Source organism: Aulonocara stuartgranti (genome assembly GCF_965226115.1).
Source record: "Aulonocara stuartgranti genome assembly, chromosome: 1".
NCBI classification, from domain to species: Eukaryota; Metazoa; Chordata; class Actinopteri; order Cichliformes; family Cichlidae; genus Aulonocara; species Aulonocara stuartgranti.
The window spans coordinates 23,475,421-23,495,245 of NC_138939.1; the positions used below are offsets into that span (position 1 = coordinate 23,475,421).

The 19,825-nt window shown below is 41.6% G+C and overlaps 1 protein-coding gene across 2 annotated transcripts in view; it reads right to left on the reverse strand.

Annotated features, from left to right (window-relative positions):
• cdh15 (cadherin 15, type 1, M-cadherin (myotubule)) overlaps window positions 1-19,825 on the reverse strand; it is a 36,945-nt gene that overhangs the window by 10,665 nt on the left and 6,455 nt on the right. Inside the window, exons 1-2 of one of the 2 annotated variants that reach the window (XM_082528512.1) lie at window positions 9,670-9,863; window positions 993-1,160 (exon numbers count right to left, since the gene is read on the reverse strand). In XM_082528512.1, the coding sequence (XP_082384638.1) occupies window positions 993-1,160; window positions 9,670-9,720 (219 nt within the window). In that variant the 5' untranslated portion in view covers window positions 9,721-9,863. Of the gene's footprint in view, window positions 1-992; window positions 1,161-9,669; window positions 9,864-19,825 lie in introns of those variants that run through there. The other variant, XM_082528513.1, reaches the window with a different exon arrangement.

A 19,825-nucleotide genomic window follows, 5' to 3' on the forward strand; every position in this document is an offset into this window, starting at 1 on the left:
TATGTTTGAATGAAATTTACAGTCAGTGTTGTTCAATATTAAAGAAATCAACTTAATAGGATTCAGTCCTCACTAATTAACACAATTAGCGTGGACTTAGTCTTTAGAAGGAAGTCACCAAACTCTTTATTTACTGCACCTGCAAAAGTTAGCATCTTGTTGGGAAATCTGTACAAAGCCTATGAGTGTGCAGTGCCCCTCAGTTTCTCAGATGTCATTATGCCTGGTTTCAAAACAATAAGCAAATGTCTTCATGAATGAAGCTTATATATAAATTCAGTCAAGAAGCTCTGTATTCCCTCATCTGCATTGCATTGCTGGATGTGGTGGGGGCTCCTAGTCTCTTTTTTACTCCCCCCCTGCTTTTCCCACGGTGTCGTCATCACCCTGGCCCAATCATTTTCTTGTCTGCCTTTTGCAAGCCAGTCAGCCTCAGTCCCATGTGCTTTAAACCTCACTCTCATCCGTGCAACCCCCATCCTCCCCCAATCCACCGCTTCCGTGCCAGATAGAGATTCTCGTTCAAATCTCCACCTGCTTCGCCTCTGCTAACACCAGTGTCTGGACTCTGGAGGGTTCTGGTCTCCTTCCTAACACGGCACTGCTTTGCTATGTTCACTTCTGATCATCAAAAAGTTTATTACTCAGACTTTATATTTCAATAAATCACAAATCATGTTCAGTTCTTCAAATGCTCTCTCCTTATTGAACTGGACTTTACCACCCAATGCGTGATGCCACCATGGTTACTACCTGGATGTTTTATATTCAGTGTATAATTAGTAAAAATAGATTTTTTTATATGGAATATGGATTTATATTTATTAATGACCATGCCAAATAGGCCTGTAACAAAAACCTGAAAAGCGGTCCGGTGCTTGATTTTGCATGAAAACCACAGACCTGGCGACCCATGAGAGAAGATGAAGAAGAAAAAGAAGAAGACGAATGCAGTGATGAATCGATGTGAAAAGTTTTAATTTGGCATTTACCTGGACAAGGTCTTCAGGAATCTGCTTGCTATTCTCTGACACTCTGATTGGAGGAATGATCCAGTCCCTCTTTACTCTGATCAGCCCTTTGCCTCTACTTCTCCATGGGTGAAGGACCTGAGGATGCAACTCTTTCTCACTATGGTGAGGTTCTGCAGAGCTCCACACCTGGAGGAGGGAAAAAAAATTACAGCATGAAACTCACTGGAAAATGAAGTTAGACATTAACCACACACACACACGCACACACACACACACACACACACACACACACACACACACACACACACACACACACACACACACACACACACACACACACACTGCTTCCTACTACTGAGCTGTAATGGAGTTATAATGTGCAGCAGTCAGATCACATGTAAGTCACCTTCATGGAATACACACATTATATCATTACATTTGCAGCTGTTTAAATCAATGTTGAGAGTCTTCCTCAGAGCTCTAACGCTCCCTGTGGCCTGATGGAATGGCAGCGTAGAGCCGAGGCCATCTGTGATGTGGAGTTTGTGGGATTGTCTGGGGGCTGAAGGGGAGCAGGGCCGCAGATTCAGGTTACACCCACTAACATGTCATCATCCTTTGATCTGGGTGCAAATTCATCTCAGGACGAGGAAACAAAAACAGTCCTGCTCATTTCACAGGCTCTCCTTCAGCACATTGCTCGTCCTGATTGTGTACGCCCCAAAACACCCACACACACATTACATGCGAGCAGCCCACTCACACAACAGCTGTCGACTATGGATTTAGATCCTGTGCTTTCCCACCCGCATTCCTGCTCACACTCACAAATTCCCCTTTATGCTCAGCTCTGCACCTGACTGGGAGTTTGGGGTCACCTTACGGATCTGTTCGGCTGTAGGAATTCCACAGACACGCTCATATACATGATTTCCCCCCCACTCATATATGCACACACATAGAGACTGACATACATGCATGTGCAGAGACCAAACACCCACCCCCGCATAAGCTTATTTACACATTTCTGTAAGTTGCTTCCTGCTTCTCTTTGGGATTTGACTGTTCTCAGGATTACTCCTCATATGTTTAAGAGCTCAGAGGCTCGACCCACAAGACCAGAAATAAAGGCAGATCTATCAGCTATGCAAAAGGCTTTCTCATATATCTCTCTTTGCATTTACACACATGCAGTACATGTCTAACTATTAATTGTTAACCTATTTCATGAAAGTTTTATAGGGTGCGTAAATATGCTGAGTAATGGATAAAGAAAATTGTGAATATTTTTTAAACGGGCTGTGAGCCCATCCTGTCTCTAGGGTGAGTGATCTGCTATACTGATCCTCTGGTATGCTGCTGGGACAGTGAATGGAGGAATGGCAGCCACTGCTGGCATCTGCAGGTCGAGTCAGAGGGCAGGCTAATCTTAGACCGTTCTATATTCCCAACGCCTGGATACCTATTTAACTTTTTGTAGCCATCAACATCTACACACTGGCAAAGATGTTTACATTCAGATTCCAGCAGTGCGTGTCACCCACACCAAATCGCTTTGATAGTTATCTCCTTTCATACTAAAGACTTCCGATATATGATCTCACAAACTTCTACAGGCATAGCACACATACTGCATTGTTGGTTAATCTTAAAATCAACAACAGCTGCATCACAGTTGCTCCCCTCCTCTCCAAATACAGAACTTTCTAATTTTGTCTGAATTGGTCACATTTAAGAATGCACACACGGCCAGCTGCAGTGAAGTCAGTAACAATGCAAGTTCATGCAACTGAAAAACTTTGCAGAGCTCATCTCGTCTGCTTTATTTAAAAGACTGAAAACAGGTTTGTTGGACAAAGAAACGATTTTTGTAGCTTTTCCTCTGTCAGGAACCTGCTTACTTTTCTCTAACACTCCACTATGGTGGTGGTCTGCGTGCAAACCCAGTATATTTTAAATAAAGCAAGAAATATGTGATTGAAGTGGAGACTTCCAGCTTTGATTCAAGGGGTTTAAATTTATTCATCAACCATCCACTTTCTTCCGCTTAAATGCAAAAACTGAAGAGAATGCACTCTCAGGAAGAGCATGCAAACGGCACAAAGAAAAGCCTTGACCAGATGAATGAACTTAGTAACTGTGTAGGAGAGGGTTATCAAAGATAAGGCCTAAGGGCCAAAATTGTCCTGCCAAAGACTCCAATCTGGCCTGCTGGATAGTAGTGGAAAATGTGAAGGAGGACTTTTAACTGTACTTTTAACAAGTTTTACAACTTTTCCAGCTGATAAAAATCTTCTCCATGGCCTTTTACACTAAACCAAAGTAATTAAGGTAAACTTTTTAGTTACTTAAATACCTATAGTATTAGAAGTACAGTTAGTATGTTAGTTAAGCTTCTTGACTGACAGAAAGGGGCGTGTCAGTGGGCCGACCCACTGAAGATCTAAGTTGGCTGTAGGTGGCCCATGATGTAAATGAGTAGGACTTACAGCCATTTTAATACCGTATCTTCCATTTCTCTATCAGAGGCTTGAAATTTTTAAATATGAGGCCCATAGATGAGATGTGTAAGTAACGCATGTCATAGGCTAAAAAAAACCCCCCCAACAACAACAAAAAACCCCCAAAAACAAATCTATAGAAAAAGCGACTGATTCATTCTTTTAAAAAAATGAATGCACTCAGAAGCTCAGCAACACAAAAACGCCGGACAAATCAGAGAAGACAGTTAAAGTGGATGATGATGGGGTTATTTCCATGGTGAAGAAAACACCATCACAACATCAGCAACAAGAGGTTTTCAAACATGAACCCCTGATAACAAATCGACATTTAACTTTTTCTTTCTTTGTTTCTCTTTTTAAACACTCTGAATCACTGACTTGTCCCATTGCTTCAACTTAAGATGAGGCTGTGTTTTGGAAGACAGTGTCTCCATCAGCACTGTTAAAATGCTTTTACCAGACCGAAATGCGGCAGCACCAAAGTGTCGTGTTACCAATTAGACCGGCGAGTGCCTCTCCTGACAGGCTGAGCGACGACACCACACACAGATTAACTGTTTTTAGAGGCTTTTCCCAGATACTTTTACAGTTTGGCCTTTCACCTCGGACCCTCACAGGACCACGGACGCCTCGTTTGGGGACGACGTGCCTTCACAGCAAGAACCATTAAGCACTCTAAGGAGTCTTTAACAGGTTCGAGAAAGTTTGACTCTAACTCACTGATGCCGGCTTCGGAGAAAAAAGCATACCATCACACTGTGAAGAGTACTGAAATACTGTGAAGCAAGAGATGGATATGTGTTATGTTGCATGTGGTAAGTTCCACTGGGGGAAAATCTATTAGGTTTTCTGTTGCACATAATGTTTTCTAAGTGATGTAATTTGCAGTAAAAACGAACTTTCTTAAATTACTTTAATACTTACTTAGTATTAAAAGAAAAGATACGCAGACACATATCTGTTCCATCCAAACACAATGTCAGGCATGCATACCAGCAATTCATCATGAGGCGATTACTGTAAAACTACTGCCACTATTGTCAACCCTGCAAATGCACTCAATCTGAGACATTCCGTCACAGAGCCCTCTGAGCTGTCCACCTTCCAAGTACTGTTACTGTTACAAATGCATTATTTGTTGGACATGAACCACTGTTACAAAAAAGGCAATGGAAATGTATGCCACAGGTTGCAAAACAATGTTTTTTCACACAATATGGGAGTCATCTGAAATATTCTGTAAAGTAGAGACACAAGTTACAAGGTGTAAAATAGTGAAGGATAACAGGGAGAGATTAAAAGCAAAAGTAAGGCTTTGTAGTATTTAAAATGACATTATATTGATGAAGTCTTGTCCCTGACAATTCACCATGTCTGTAGTGAAGTCAGCACCTCTGTTTATCCTTGCACCAAATCTCTATCAGCCTGAGTATCTTCTTTCTGCATGCATTTGTGTAACAGTCGCACAAATAGCTCAAGAAAACACTGAGTGTTTGAGAAGCCATGCCTGCAGCATACCAGGGAGTCCCCCCGGCTGCAGGCTAGAGGTCACACAGGTGTCCCTCAGGTCACTTCTGTTACCGGACCTCAAGCACAGACTCTCGACCGCTCAGCCACCAGCAGTACTGATCCCACAGCTCCACTCTTTGCTAAGTCATGATTGCCTGACATGGGCATATATACCCTATTTATGGTGGCACAACAAGTGTGCCTCCCCCTTAGAACAGATGTCTGAGCTTTAGGAATGCAATGCAAGGCTGTAAAATTCAGCTAAAAGTAGATTTGTTAGGGGCAAAAATAAGCATGGAGTTACTAAATAATAAAATTAAACAACGTGATCTGTGAAGTGTTGGGTTATATTAAAGTGGCCAGTACAATTATTGTACTGGCCACTTTACAATCATCCACACAGAACTTCACACTCAGACTGCAGGCTTACTTGTGGTTCCTAAGATAAAAGTAGAATAGGAGGCAGCGCTTTCAGCCGTGGACCCAGCTCCCAGGTTGGATTCAGGAGATTCAGGAAACAGACACCCTCTCTACTTTTAAGATTAGACTTAAAACTTTCCACTCTGATAAAGCTTATAGTTAAGGCTCGATCAGATGACCAAGAATCCTCCCTGAGTTATGCTGCATCAGGTCCAGGCTGCTAGGAACCACTCTGCATTTAATCATTAGTTATTAATAATCTCAGGCTCGACCACAGCATGTCTTTGTCCCGTGATCCTCCTCTCATCCCCAAAAAATCATGGCAGATGGCTGCCCCTCCCTGAGCCTGGTTCTGCAGGAGGTTATTCCTGTTAAAAGGGAGTTTTTCCTTCCCACTGTTGCCAATCCTTGCTCATAGGGGGTTGCGTGATCACAGTCTTTACCTTTAATATAAAGCACCTTGAGGCCTTTAGTAAAGAAAATGCATTGTACAAATCCTATTAACTGGAATATATAAAACAACAAAAACAGTCTATTCATCCTCAAGACCTCTTAGACTCATTGGAGGTGGAAGCATCACTGTAAGCTTATACTGTTGGGAAATATGTGATTAAAACCTACTTAGTGGAAATTTAAAGTTTCCAGGAATAAAAAAACATTATGCAAGATAAAAGTCTTGGGCTTGAATTATTCACAATATAACAGCCACTAAATTCAGGAACATCAAAACAAGGAAACTCAAAGTAATAATTCTCATGAAAAAGAAGTTATGACAGTATTTAACAAACTACTCAGCAGTTTTCAAGAAATGCTGCATGTGTCCAAGTCATTTGGATGTCCTTTTAACATCTCTGTATGTGTTAATTTATGATTTCACCAGGGATACAAATGGTCCATGGTAGAAACCCATCATAGCACTGCTGCTGAGTTATTCTTGAGGGTGCGTGAGTATATGTATGACCTCTAAATTACCAACTGTCACCACACGGCTTTCCACGTCTCAGTCTGTAAGAAAGAGGCAACACAAAGAAAAGGAAATTGACTTTACTGCTTAGCTGAATCTTTTTTTTATGAAATTGAAGTTGTATTTTGTACCCTTTGCTCTTTCTGAAACTCTAGCTAGCGCAAACAGCCTGCAGGTATCCACACCCAGCAGGACCTGTGATTCAGACCCTCTGACTGATTGTTTCCGATGAGTGAGACCTCAGCGCCAGCTGGCCAGCCGCTCCACACTCTTGATTTGTACCCGATTTCATGGTCCAGATGCGACGCACTCCTCTTTCCGCAAGGGGGGATTACAGAGCGGGACAAATGGCATCACATATGCATCTGGGAACAGCTGTGGCTGTTGCCCTCTCTTCGCCACAGCGTACCCAAAGCAGGCACCAACACTCGAGTTCAAACAGCTTACTGAAAAATTAAAACACAACTGAAAGCTATCAGGTGACACTAGTGAAAGCCTTTGGAGTGGCCTGACAACCGCTGATGGTTCAATTAATTTTACTCTGATTATTTATGTAGCAGAGACCTTGACAAATTTCTTTCACTTGTGAAGTGTACACAGAAGAGAAACAATGCCCAAAATGTTTGTGCATTTGCCCAGCGTGTCCATCTGTAACGTCTTAGGACCGCTGGCTGGGATTACTTTGAACACATTTCTTTTTCATTCAGATTGAAGATTTAGGGTAAGTTGTTTATATGCTATGTGTGTTAATTCGGTCTGTTGTATACATTTATTGCTAAAATAGAACCGTTTGGCATGAGCAAAAATAATGAATACAAGATGCATTTGTTCTCCTTCCTTCCTTTTATTTTACACCTTTGACTCATTCATCCTAGAAGATGGATGTCTGTTCAGCTCAATCGCTGCTGTAAGATTTGTATTAAAAGATTTTGTATTAAAAACAAGCTGTCTCCGGAAAACTGCCTAAACTTTGAAGCAGGTATTTGTGGAAAGGGCAGAAGTGTGTGTCCAATTACACATTTGCATTTTTACAGCCCTTTTTATAGGTTTTATGCACAGACAGGCAGACATACTCAGGGAGAACGCAGCTAAAGAGTAATCAGTTTGATTTGTTTACGTACTTCTCTTCTGATTGGTTTATGGAACGGTTTACTCCACACATGGGCTTTACATCAGTTTCATCTTGTTTGCTTTGGTTGAAGGGTTCATGCGGTACATTTCTATTGTGTTTGGGCATTTAAACCAATCTCAATCAAAAATCAGTCATTACAGCAGTGCAGAAGAATAATATACTTAGAGTTTCTAGACTCCAAGCTCATCGCTCCCCAAAAGTATGATACAAATACAAATTAGGGATTGATGAGGAAACAACTCCCTAGAGTTTTGAAGTGGATGCTGGGCTGGTGTAGAGGTCTACACAGGAAGCGGCAGCCAGAACAGAAATCTGTATCTGCAATCTTCTTAAACGTTTTACTGAACTGGATTGGTGACATGAGGAGATTGTGACACGTATGAAGGCTTTGGTCCAGCGTTGGAAGCTGCATGGCAAACCACAACATATATCAAATCCGAAATAAGGCAACAGGTATTTGGGAAGTTCTCATATGTGAACAACAATTGCTTACGTTGTAATTGGACCAATACTTATATAGCACCTTTCTACTTAACTCAAAGGAAATTCTACCAAAAGTCGAATTCACTCACTCACACAGTACAGTCCAAAGTCATGAGGTTAGGGCTACTGGTCATTCTAAATTGGCCATTGGTGCGAATGTGTCTCTGTGTTAGCCCTGCGTCATACTGGCAACCAGTCCAGGGTGTACCCTGCCTCTGGGCTATGGTAGATAGGACAGGCTCCAGCCCCCCCGTGACCATGGTAAGGATAAGCTGAAGACCATGAAAGAATGATTTTAGCATTGGACACCGACCACTGTACCTACCATAAATCTGCTGCTCCATGTGTGCTAATAGACAGTTTTCAGAAGAGCCATAAATGATTGCTTTTTTTTTAGGTTATATTGTATTATATGGATGTTTTACTCTCACTCTGGGACTTGTAACACCTCCAGCGTTTGAAGGAGCAATGTGATCCCCTATCACCCTCTACACTCAGAGCCTAAGCAGCTGTCTGATATCAGACCTGAGGACTGGGATCCTGAACTGTAAAGGTCACTTCAGTGTTTACTGAGCTTTCAAATCATTTACAGGATTATTTATGTGCATGTGAAGAGTTATAAATAAAATGGTTACTGATGTCCTGTGACAAAATAGCTTCCTCTGTAGCCGGTGTCAGTGATTTATCACACGCGTGACCAAAAGAGACAATGTATATTATCTCATTATTATTAGTTACCGAATACCCAAATGATCCGAGCAGCAGATCAGAGAAACCGGCGGAAAACATGCGAACCGTTCATTTTGATAGCTTTATAGGATCAGCCACATTTATAGTGAATTATAAAACATCATGGCAAGACTTCCCTCACGAAACCTGGGCTGCATTACTACTCCAAACAGAGAAGAGGACTGATGGTGGTTGGAAGGCAATAAGTCAGTTTACATTGTCCTCCATTATAGATTTCATAATGGTGTCTGCTGACAGGGGCTACTAATGATGCCATGAGCCCTCTGTACACATCTGGAGTCTCCTGTTCCTCAAAACACTCCATCATCCTCCTCAGACTTGGATGTAATGTTTATATCAGGCCCGATCTCTGATTGCAGAGCCGGTGAATGGTGCGTCTATTGATGAAAATGAGTTACTGCTTGGCCAAGGACACGTTTCAGGTAAAAACATAAACTGTATATTTAAAGAGCAGAGCAGCTAAAGGTCGTCCTCTAAACAAGAGCACGAGCAGGAAGCAGAGAGGTTCTTGGAAGCTGGCCCAGTGTAGATCCGTACAGATTCACATGGTCACAGCCAGTCTGATACATGCGTTCAGTTACTTCTCGCTGATATTTTTATAGCATGCAGAAAGTGGAGCACATGTACTCCCTCCAATAGCTCAGGCACCTGTGCACTGAGTTTAATATTCACCTCTCAGCATCTGCTACAAAACTGCTATAAGTCAGTGCGACCAGTTTGGATGTTTTAAAAACTGGCTGCCTTTTTAATCAACTACACACACACACACACACACACACACACACACACACACACGCACGCACGCACGCACGCACGCACGCACGCACGCACGCGCACACACACACACACACGTAGCCTAAAGCTCCAATAAATCATGAAAGTTTGTTCATCTCAGTCAACAGGTGGTATGAGGAGACAAAGATTTTTTCTTACCCGACAAACCAACGTAGCGAGCGCGCACACCATCAACATCCGGACCGCCATCCTCAATTCCTACACTCAGAAACTCAGCACAGACAGATCTCTGATGACTGAAAAATCTGAGGGTCCACACAAAGAACCGGGCTGCTGAGCGGCTCCCCTGAACAAAACAGGCCTGACTCTCCAACCCTGAAACCCGTCCCTCTCTTCCCTTCTCTCCAACCGCTCTCAGACTGTCTCTCTCTCCCCCTTTTCCTCTCACAGCATCTGTCTCTCACAGCTCCACCCTGTCCATAGCTGGGGTATGTCTCACAGTCATGGAGTTAGAATTTCAGAAGCAGGCCTCCCATGTATCCCAGCACATGTGCTGTCACTCACAAGTCCAGTGAGAGAGAGAGGGGGAGAGGGAGAGAGAGCCAGGGCAGCTGTTAGCGGTGCAGACAGACACTGTGTCTTCACCAGTGAATGAGTTTTAAACACTTCAGAGACACAAAGCAAAAGAAGTGAATGAAAGAAAGACCAGACGGGATGTAAAACAATTAAAAATGCATTATTAGTTCTGTTGCATTAAACTGCAGAACTAATCGCTATGTTGATTCTTTTTAAGCTGATTTCTCCTCTAAAAGTCTTTTTAGTGATTACAGCTTGGAAAAGAGTGAGTCTATAGGAGAGAGAAAGTTGAACCATTTCCAGTTAATCAATCTAATGTAATACCTGCAAATCCACACCTCAATTTTATAAAGCAAGGGTGTCAAACATAAGGCTCGGGGGCCAGAATCAGCATGCCAAAGACTCCAATCTGGCCCACTGGAAGGTTTTGGAAAACGTGAAGGAGGGCTGAGATTTTTAACTATAGCTTTTCCTACTGATGAAGACCTCCTCCACTGCCATTCACGCAACACCAGTGTAATTAAGCAATAGATAAACAATTAAATGGCAAATGTTTTTCCATGAACTACCATAGAAATGTCTCCACAGTAAAAAACAAACAAACAAATAAATAAATCTATTAAAAAAACAATTTTATAATTAAAATAACCGAGGCACACTGTTAAAAGTGCACTCCTTTTTCTTATGCTCAGATATTTCAGGGATTAAATGAGACCTTAAGCTTCTTTACACTGACAGGATAGAGGAGTTTCATTAGTCTTGCACACTTCAGGTCAAAGTGGGCCGGATGTGGCCCACAGTGTAAAATAAAACCGCTATAAAGGGCAAGTGAAAAGATGACTTTAGTGGAAGATTTCTTCAGAATGTAAAAAGTGTTGTCATATGTGTGCAGTGATATAGCATCTGGAAAAACTGTGATGGACACTGCGGAGCTATGACAGCACCAGCGCTGCGTGCGGGCAGACCGCACCTTAATGAGCTCATGAGGAGGCATTACATGGATGATGATGCCGTAAAGATTTCAGGCTCTCAACTGCTCAACAGCTCCGACTCAAATATTGTTTCAACACCAGTATTGCTCCACTTACAAATACGTCAAAAAACAAACTCTGCATGTCCTCCTTCACTTCCTGTCTTCCTCTTTTCCTTCTGCCTGGCAGCTGTCCGATATATCCACCATCCCTCCTCTGTACATGTCAAAACCATCTCAGCCTTGCCTCTAACTTCATCCCCTAATTGCTCTACCTGAGTTGTCCCTCTGATATACCCATTAATCTTGTCCACCCACTAACGCTTAAAAATATCACATAACTCTTAAAAGCTTGGCTCATTTTTCAAAAAAGTATCTCACAGGGCAGATTGAGCAATTTATATATTGCTTTCCAGAGCCAGGTTTTGGCAATAATAAACACACACGCACAAATGTTGCATTCATAAACATTTATAACTATTTATGTTAGAAGATGAGCTGTTTAAAACTGAAGACAATTCGCTGCTTTGCGGTTCAGTACAAAGATCGCGTCTGATATGTGCAGCGTTTTTTGTGGAACTTCTTCAGCTGAAGAGGTTTCGATTGTGGATAAAATGAAATACTTTCGCAGTTTGTCGGGCTTCAAACTCTAAACTGGTGCTACAGCATCACATGTCTCATGCCAGCAAGCAAGGATCACTCCATTGTAACAGTCAGACAGTATTACTGCATTAACTCATACACTTGTTACATCAGGACATCTCTAAAGACAAACTGCTGAAGAAATCCCAGAGAGCTGAATAAAGCCCATTATTTAGATGGTGTGTAACACATGTCTCAGCACCCACGATACGCATTTTACTGTTAATCTGTAGTACTGAAATATAAAATTGAGCTTTTAAATAACTGCAGATTCAAGCTGTTTAGAATTGTAACTACCTTCAGGCAGAGCAGGTGAGCTACTTTCAACCTTTAACTGGTTGTATTGACTTTAGCCTTAAAGCGAGCAGCAAGATAGCAATGTCGTATTAACCTGATATAAATCACTACATGAAAACAAAGAGGTGTTATTCTAAATATTCTACACACATATATTCTTTCAGACTGTTTTCTTTACATTCACAGCAAATAGTTACACCAAAGAAAATGTCTTAAGTACAAAAAAGCCTGGATGATCTCTAATTTCCATATCAATCTAATAGAGCTCTTCACTCTCAGACTGCGGGCTTACTTGTGAATCCTAGAGTATTTAAAAGTAGAATGGGAGGCAGAGCCTTCAGCTTCAGCTCCCAGTTTGGACTCAGGAGACAGACACCCTCTCTACTTGTGAGATCAGGCTTTAAACATTCCTTTCTTCTACAGCTTGTAGTTAAGTGCTTGCTCCAAGGGGCTTGTTTGATTGTTGGGGTTTTCGTTCATATTATTGTAGCGTCTTTATCTTACAATATAAAGCACCTTGAGGTGACTGTTGTTATGATTCAGTGCTTTATAAATAAAACTGAACTGAATTGATGATTTGGATAAAAATATGCATAATCACACACCCATGGTGGTAAATTATATCAGCAGGTTACTATCATTTTTCCTGTGTAAAAGTAAATACACAAAAACCAGCAGTTCATCTAAATGCTCTCCATGCTTGATGGTAAACCCTTGATGACTTCACTGACTGCTGCATAAACAGAGGTAAATATTTTAGCAGCGTCTCCACTGACAGCACCACACGTCTCTTTCATTCTTTTCTAAGCCTCTCTTTCTATCAAAGCAGAAGACAAAAAAACTGCGAGGCTCTCTGGGTGATATCGTTTCTGTCATTTTAAGTGCGACTGAAAGGCTGCAAAGTGTGTTCCAGCCGACCGTGTTGGCCTTAAGAAGGGGCTATTGTCGTTCAGGGTGGAGGCGTGGAGGGAGAATTGAGAGTGAGAAAGTTTATGGGATGGCTCAATGGGGATAATGGAGTATTTGCAACCCTCTCAGCAAGTTTGTTCACAGGTCAAAGGTCGACACGGATCTTTGGAAAGCAAACAGCTTCGGACCACAACGACTGCTCCTTCGACACAAAGACTGCTTTACTCAAAATCGAAATTGAAGACAAACTCGGACATCGAGCGTGGGTAAAATGAAAAAACGGGTTATGAATGCAGAGCCACACTTGCGACAGAGATACTGTTGATACCACAGCCATGAAACTCTCATGCTAGAAAGTAGAGCAGTGAAATAACCGAGTGAATTGGCAGGCTGTGTGTGCTGAGTGGGTGTCTGCATGCTTTCATGTGTCACTGTGTTCATGAATATGTGTGTGTGAGAGAGGGGTCTTGTATAAAGGGGCGATTTTACAGCACCTGTCTCTGTCATTTCATCCAGAGGCAGTTGGCAGGAGCCACCCTGATGTTTCACTTCCTTCACTTCCCCTGCCCCCCACACACGCTTACAGCAAGCGTTCATAAGAGAAATTTCAGGTATAGAAGACAAACGCTCATCTCTCAGGTAGCTTAGATCGATGTTTTGTGTACAAGAGTGATTCTTATGAATGAGAGCAGAAGTGGTGCTAAAGTTTAAGAGTTGAACCAATTGTAGCAATTTTCAGATTCAGATACAGTTTGCTGCTGCTGCCCACTGTTGGCACAAATAACTGTTCACATTGAAATGCAAAGATCAGTAACTTATTAGTATTTTTTATTTTTTTAAAGTTGTACCATTTTTACACATCATAATCTGTTATAAAATAATACTTTACCTTGAATGGAAAGGCTTTGGAGAAATTACAAGGTACTTAATTTTCTGAGTTTAAGCGCTCAGTTAACAAATTAAAAGCAGACATTCTATGAAATCATTTATTCGGGACTCAAAGGAATGGACAAGTTGTTCATGGTGATGGCGTCTTTGCCTTTGTGAAGTGATGTCAAAATAAATCAATATAAATATATATCAGACCAAGCAGAAGACATTATTAGCTTCAAAGGCTTGTTCGCACAGGATCCCACTGAGGTGATAATAGCAAAGAAGACCTGTGGTGCTCTTAAAGCTGGAGTCAGGTCACGATACAATATTCTTGTGAGCACGCAGGTGGCTAGGAGCCCCACTGATCAGGAAATAAGAACCCAACCTGGTACTGCTTGGCTCACCTGGCAGACAGTAACACCATTAATAATGAATATTGGAAGGAGGCATATGAAGCCTGTTCTTGGTTTTCACACTACATCGTGGATGTCAGTGACATGTATTGTAGCGAAACATTTGCACAGTTTGATGGTTTCTGGTCTTCTGTAGTTGCCATAGAGATATTGTTTCAGTTGTGTGTTTTCATTTTGAGCTTTTTAAGGTGAAAATCTTTAACTTTGAATTTCATTTTTGTGGCTTTGGAAGACTGGCTGCTTTTTTCTTTGTTTTAAGTCTCGTCTGAATTATTTAGGCATAAAAAAAGCAACTAACTTAAGGGATGAAACAGTGATGTGTACACAGATAACAGACAATGTAGCAAAGAACCAGTTTTATCTTTAGACATTCTTTTACTTGCAGCCTGTTGCAAACTCAACATTTGTTCCCATTTTTTCAGTCAAATCTAAGAAAAATGCCAAAGGTGGCACAGTTTGACAAACACAAAATAATATTTTTTTCCACCAAAAAGATGATTTTCAAAGAGGAATGTTGGCAAATATTTGAGGAAACTGGACAAATAGAGGATAAAAAAACAAACAAGCATAAACACACTGGCTGGAACACACAAAAGTACCGTCAGATTACCGTCCACTAACACTATCTGGAAAACAGGCTTCATTTTTCACCATGACTATGATCACAAACCATCAAGAAACCTGGAAAACTATTCCTGAAGACTACTCAAAGGAAATGACAAGAAAGCTTGCCTGAGAGAGTTTCTGCCCTATCTATTCCCATGTGTGTCAACAAACTGCTGCATCTATTTTTCATTTTTCAAGGAAAATATAAAGAAGGGTGCCTCAAAACTTTTGCACAGCACTGTAAACCCAGCACTGATAATCCACTGGTCAATTTTAGTTTCCTAATTTTGTTCAACCATGACAAAAATGTGAACACTCCCTCTACAGAGAAGCTAAGTACTTGTTACTATAATGTGGGGGCTTGTATTATAATCAGGATCATCTGGCTTCTTTGCCTTCTCGACGGGAAATCAATTCCAAAGCCAAGAAAGCCTCTAAGTAAGCAGCCAATTAAGCCAAAAGCCCTAACACTTTTAAAATTGCCTTGCAAAGCACTAATATAATTTCTGCATGTATAATGTAGAAGTGCCACCTTCACTGTGAGTCACTGATCAGCCAACAAAACATTTACAAAGATTGCAGTTTTTCAAAAAAGTTGGAGATTAGATTAAAAAAAACAAACTTATGGCACATTTTACCCATTAGAATAATTTTAAAGCAAAACAAAAAAACAAAAAAAACAACAACAACCCCAGAAGCATATTATATTTCTGCACTTACAAAAATACATACTCTTCCTACTGACAAATGACAAGTTAAATGGCAAACAAAGATCAAATGTATCAGTAAGGTTTTGGACCACCATGAGCCACAGCTTCAGTGTGCCTTTACCCTGATCTTCAGGTCCTTACAACAACACTGCAGAGAAGTTATTTGTTACTGTGTCTTTTTTTAAATCTTTATACAGCACGTTGGCCAACATTTTGTTGTATTAAATGTGCTATATAAATAAAGTAAAGTAAAGTAAAGTAAAGATATTTCACAATTTACACTGCCATAGGAGCTCTGCTGCCCTAATATTGACCTGCTTGTGCTCTATGGATGGAGACATTGTCATCTTGGCAGTGACCGCCCCTATGAGGATGCAAATGGTTCATCCTCAGATAAAAATGATCTTTTTGAATACCTTTAAACTGATTCACAGTGACCCTTCCCTTTGAGGGGACAAGTGGACCCAAACCATGCAAGTAAAATGAGTCCCTACAGCATAAGAGAGCAACCAGAGTGTAGTGTGAAGGCCACGCAGGTGAAAAAAAAAGCCAAAAAAAAGTGGAAAATCATATATTCATATAAAAACGCCAATCTGTAAATAAGTGCCTGTTGAGCTCTCTAAATTTCTCCACCTTTGTCATCCATCTACATATCGTGCTTGACCAGCTAAATATGTCTTATTTCGCTTTATGGGCTTATTTTCTCCTTTGTGCATAAGTGTTTTGACTCTGCACGCCTGTAGAGGGCAGTGTTGCATCACATAATCAGTGAACTGGAGAGACGAGGTAGGAAACTTGAGATAGTTAAGATCTGTCTGAAAAACAGAACAAATAACGACCCTGGGGATGGAGAGCAAACTATAAAGCTGAAAAAAAAAACAGCAGCCTCACATTGTGCAGCTTGAATGCAAAGTGCAGTCTACTAATCAAAATAACACAATCACGGGCACAAAAGCCTTGTAAGATGCGCATCTGTACACTAAAATAATAACGGCATTAAAGTGGGCTCGTCACCTTGCTTGCTGCTCTGAAAATACATCTGCATCCAAACTCTTTATAAATCTGTAAATTCTCCATCAGTGCAGACAATATGTGTGACTCAAAAGCTTCAAACGGCACAATATATAACATCTGCAAAGGCAGCAGTGAAAGAGGAGAGCGCATGAGAGCATTAGGTGTTTGGGTTACTGCAGCTCTGCCTTCGCACCAGTCAACCTCCACCAGGGCAGGTTGCCAATTAGAGGCAACATATATGACACACTTGACTCCCCCGCTTGAACCATGGCTGGAGATAATAGGCCTCTTCCTGCAGCTCAATCGATGACATACTGTCCCAGGGTGGATGTCTGCCTCACTGTACACATATTACAGCCAACACATATGTGCTCGCTGTCTTCCTCACCTCTTCTCCTCTTACGTGCTAGAGAGTAAAATGTCAGCTTTGTGTTTCCTACACAGAAAAATACAAGCAGCACACAGACAAAGGCTATCCTGTCCTATGCTTTTTTTTTTTTTTTACCAATGACTTCCAACTAGAAAAACGGACCCTTATTATCCATTACTTGTCTAGTTTACTCCACACGACAGATCCTGGCTTAAAAACATCACGGCAGTGGATATCTGTTGTGCAGATTTGTGCGAGTTTGATCTCAGTAGCTGTGTCTCAACATTATAGTTTCTGACTTGAATCTTGGTTTATTTTTTAGACTTTTTTTTCACTACAGAGCTGGCCAAACAAAAGCATAAACACTGCATCGCTCTGTAGCGATATTATTATTACCATTATTATTATTTGGGGGGTAGTCCTCTGTAATTTTGCATGTATGCACTAACAGGACTAATGGGGATGGGGGTGTCTGAGAGTCAGTGCTGCTTTCAGTGCTGCCAGGGGGAGGAAGGATGGGGAGAAGCAGTTGAGGAGTGGAGGGGGAGAGGAAAAAGGCTTCTGCATGGTGTTTTGGATGGAGGGGTAGAAGCAAGGAGAGGGGGTGGATGTGTATGGATGCGAGGGTGGGAAGTGGCTGGCAGTTGTGTGTGTGTGTGTGTGTGTGAGAGCCTAGTCTGCCTCCATCAACTGTCAAGAGTTCTGGATGTCAGGCCTACTCGAGGCTTCTGGTCCTCCCTCTCTCTCTCTCTGTCCCTCCCTCTCTTCCCTGGCAATGTCATTTTGTCAGCACACATATGCTTGTCTGCAGTAGAGTGGGGGTTGTTGGGTTGGGTGGAGGAGACATAGGCACATGGGCAGCCTCCGTCTTTTTCCTGTCGCCGTTGACACTTGACTTCTTGCTTGTGTGCCGCTGCTGACGGTGTTCCCTTTAACCCCTTCAGCTCCCTCCCGTCCTCGCTCCCCTCTCTGGGCTGCTGAATTCAGATTTACTCTCAGGGGGCTTTTACTTAAGCACGACTTCCTGTCCCTGCTGGTCTCTTTTTACTTAATGTTACAATGCACTTTGTGGCCTCTGTAATTTGGGCAGCAGGGTAATGGTTTGAGGACGGAGACTTCAGAGAATTTATATCCAACAGTGATACTGTTCTGCAGAAGTGTCGTTAACTCAGTTTTTTTAGACTGCTCACTGTTCAGTGCTTTTAACTTCCCAAGCAAAACTCACCTGGCTTCAGTATTTTTTTTATTTTTTTCAAATCATGATGGAGACAAAAAAAATCTGGACAAAGGATTTTTTTGGCGTCCGCAAGGAGCGTTTTTGAGTAAACGCTCCTTGACTTTTCAAAGCAAATAATCCAAAAGGCACCGCTGAGAGTTAAAAGGGCTCGATGTTCTTTTAACTAAAGAAAAAAGACAAAAAAATCAGTGTAGTTGTTCTCCCACGTGTTGCACTCAAGTGTAGTTCCAAGGATCCATTAAAAAAACACATAAATGAAGATGAAATACCAGTGAGAAATGCTGGTGAAGTTAAGCTAACTGACATTTAACAGTCACTCTGTGGCTAAGCTGTCTGTAATGTTAGTGCTAGGGTTAATACATTTTACAATAAAATAATGTCAGTAAGTGAACTCCAGCACCCGCAATGCCTGATGGCAGTACTTACTGTAGGAGTCATCATAATGCAGGTAGGAGAAGGTGAGTATGTCTGCGGTGACCCCATCCAAAACATGAGACCAGTAATGGTAAGCAACACATGTGTTAAACAGTCATAATGTTGAGCTTAATTCCATTAATGAATCTTGGCTGGTTTAGCATTTCTGAAGCATTAAAACAGTGATTGTCTGAAGACTCCAGTGTACACAGCGATGTTTTAAATGCTGATCCTAACAGTGTGCTGTCCCTGATTATTGCTAATAATGGCTGAAACTGTATCATAGTATCGCCTTTACGTTATCAGCTAACAATTGGGAGCACTGTCCATCTTTCCGGATAGCAAGAGTTGGGATGGAGGAGTTTTTGATGCAATGAGGCTAAGCTACTTCTTTAAGAAGTTTATGTTAGCATTGCTCTGAGAGGTTGGTCCACTGAATGCCCATTATCAGGTGTTGTGAGTCCATGGTACAGGGTTTAGAGAAGCTCATCTTTACTAAGCTTTAACTGATAGCTTACCACCATCACTTCTTCACAGTTCCACCGGAGGTCTCCTTCCTGACCGTGACGAATAGCTGTGACCACCCTCTGTAGCACGTACTGGACACGCAGCTGAACACTTTATCCAACATCTTTGCTATAGGCTCAGCTGCTTTTTATTGTAGCCCACATGTGTCTGTACTCTGCATTCTTATTATTGCTTTGATTTTTAACATAACTGCACAGTTTTGTATAATTTTGCAGCTTTGACGAATGAGTTTTGTGTCTGTGGAGCCTTTTAACATCCAAGCAAAGACAACAGATGAGAAACAGTTACAATTTCTGCACTGATCAATCTGAACTGTCCCTGAAAATATAATACTGTAATAAAGCAGCCTCTCTTCTCTTTTGAATTCTGTCAGCTTTAAAAAAAAAGAATTTTTTTAAATTTCTTTATTCCTTTTTCAGATCAGAAACCACTGGGAATGTGTACCGAGGAGCAAGCGAGGCATATGAAAACAGCAGTCAGGCGTTTAAATCTATATGGGTAACAGTGCTCTCGCCCCAGTGACCTGGCCTTGGCACCTGCCACAAGGGGCTTTGAGACTACCTGTCAATCAAATCCAGCCTCTCCCTCCTCCCCCTTTCTTAGGAGTCATGGCGCACATCTTAGCTAACTCATTACATCGCATCCCTCCATCTCTGACCCCCAGTTTACCACACAAAGATGATATCTTTATACGAGCCCACTGGAGCACACTGCCTCCTCGTCTCAGCATGCATGTTGCATGTTAACCATAAATGCCATGTACCATATGCCTGCAAGATATGATTATTATGCTGT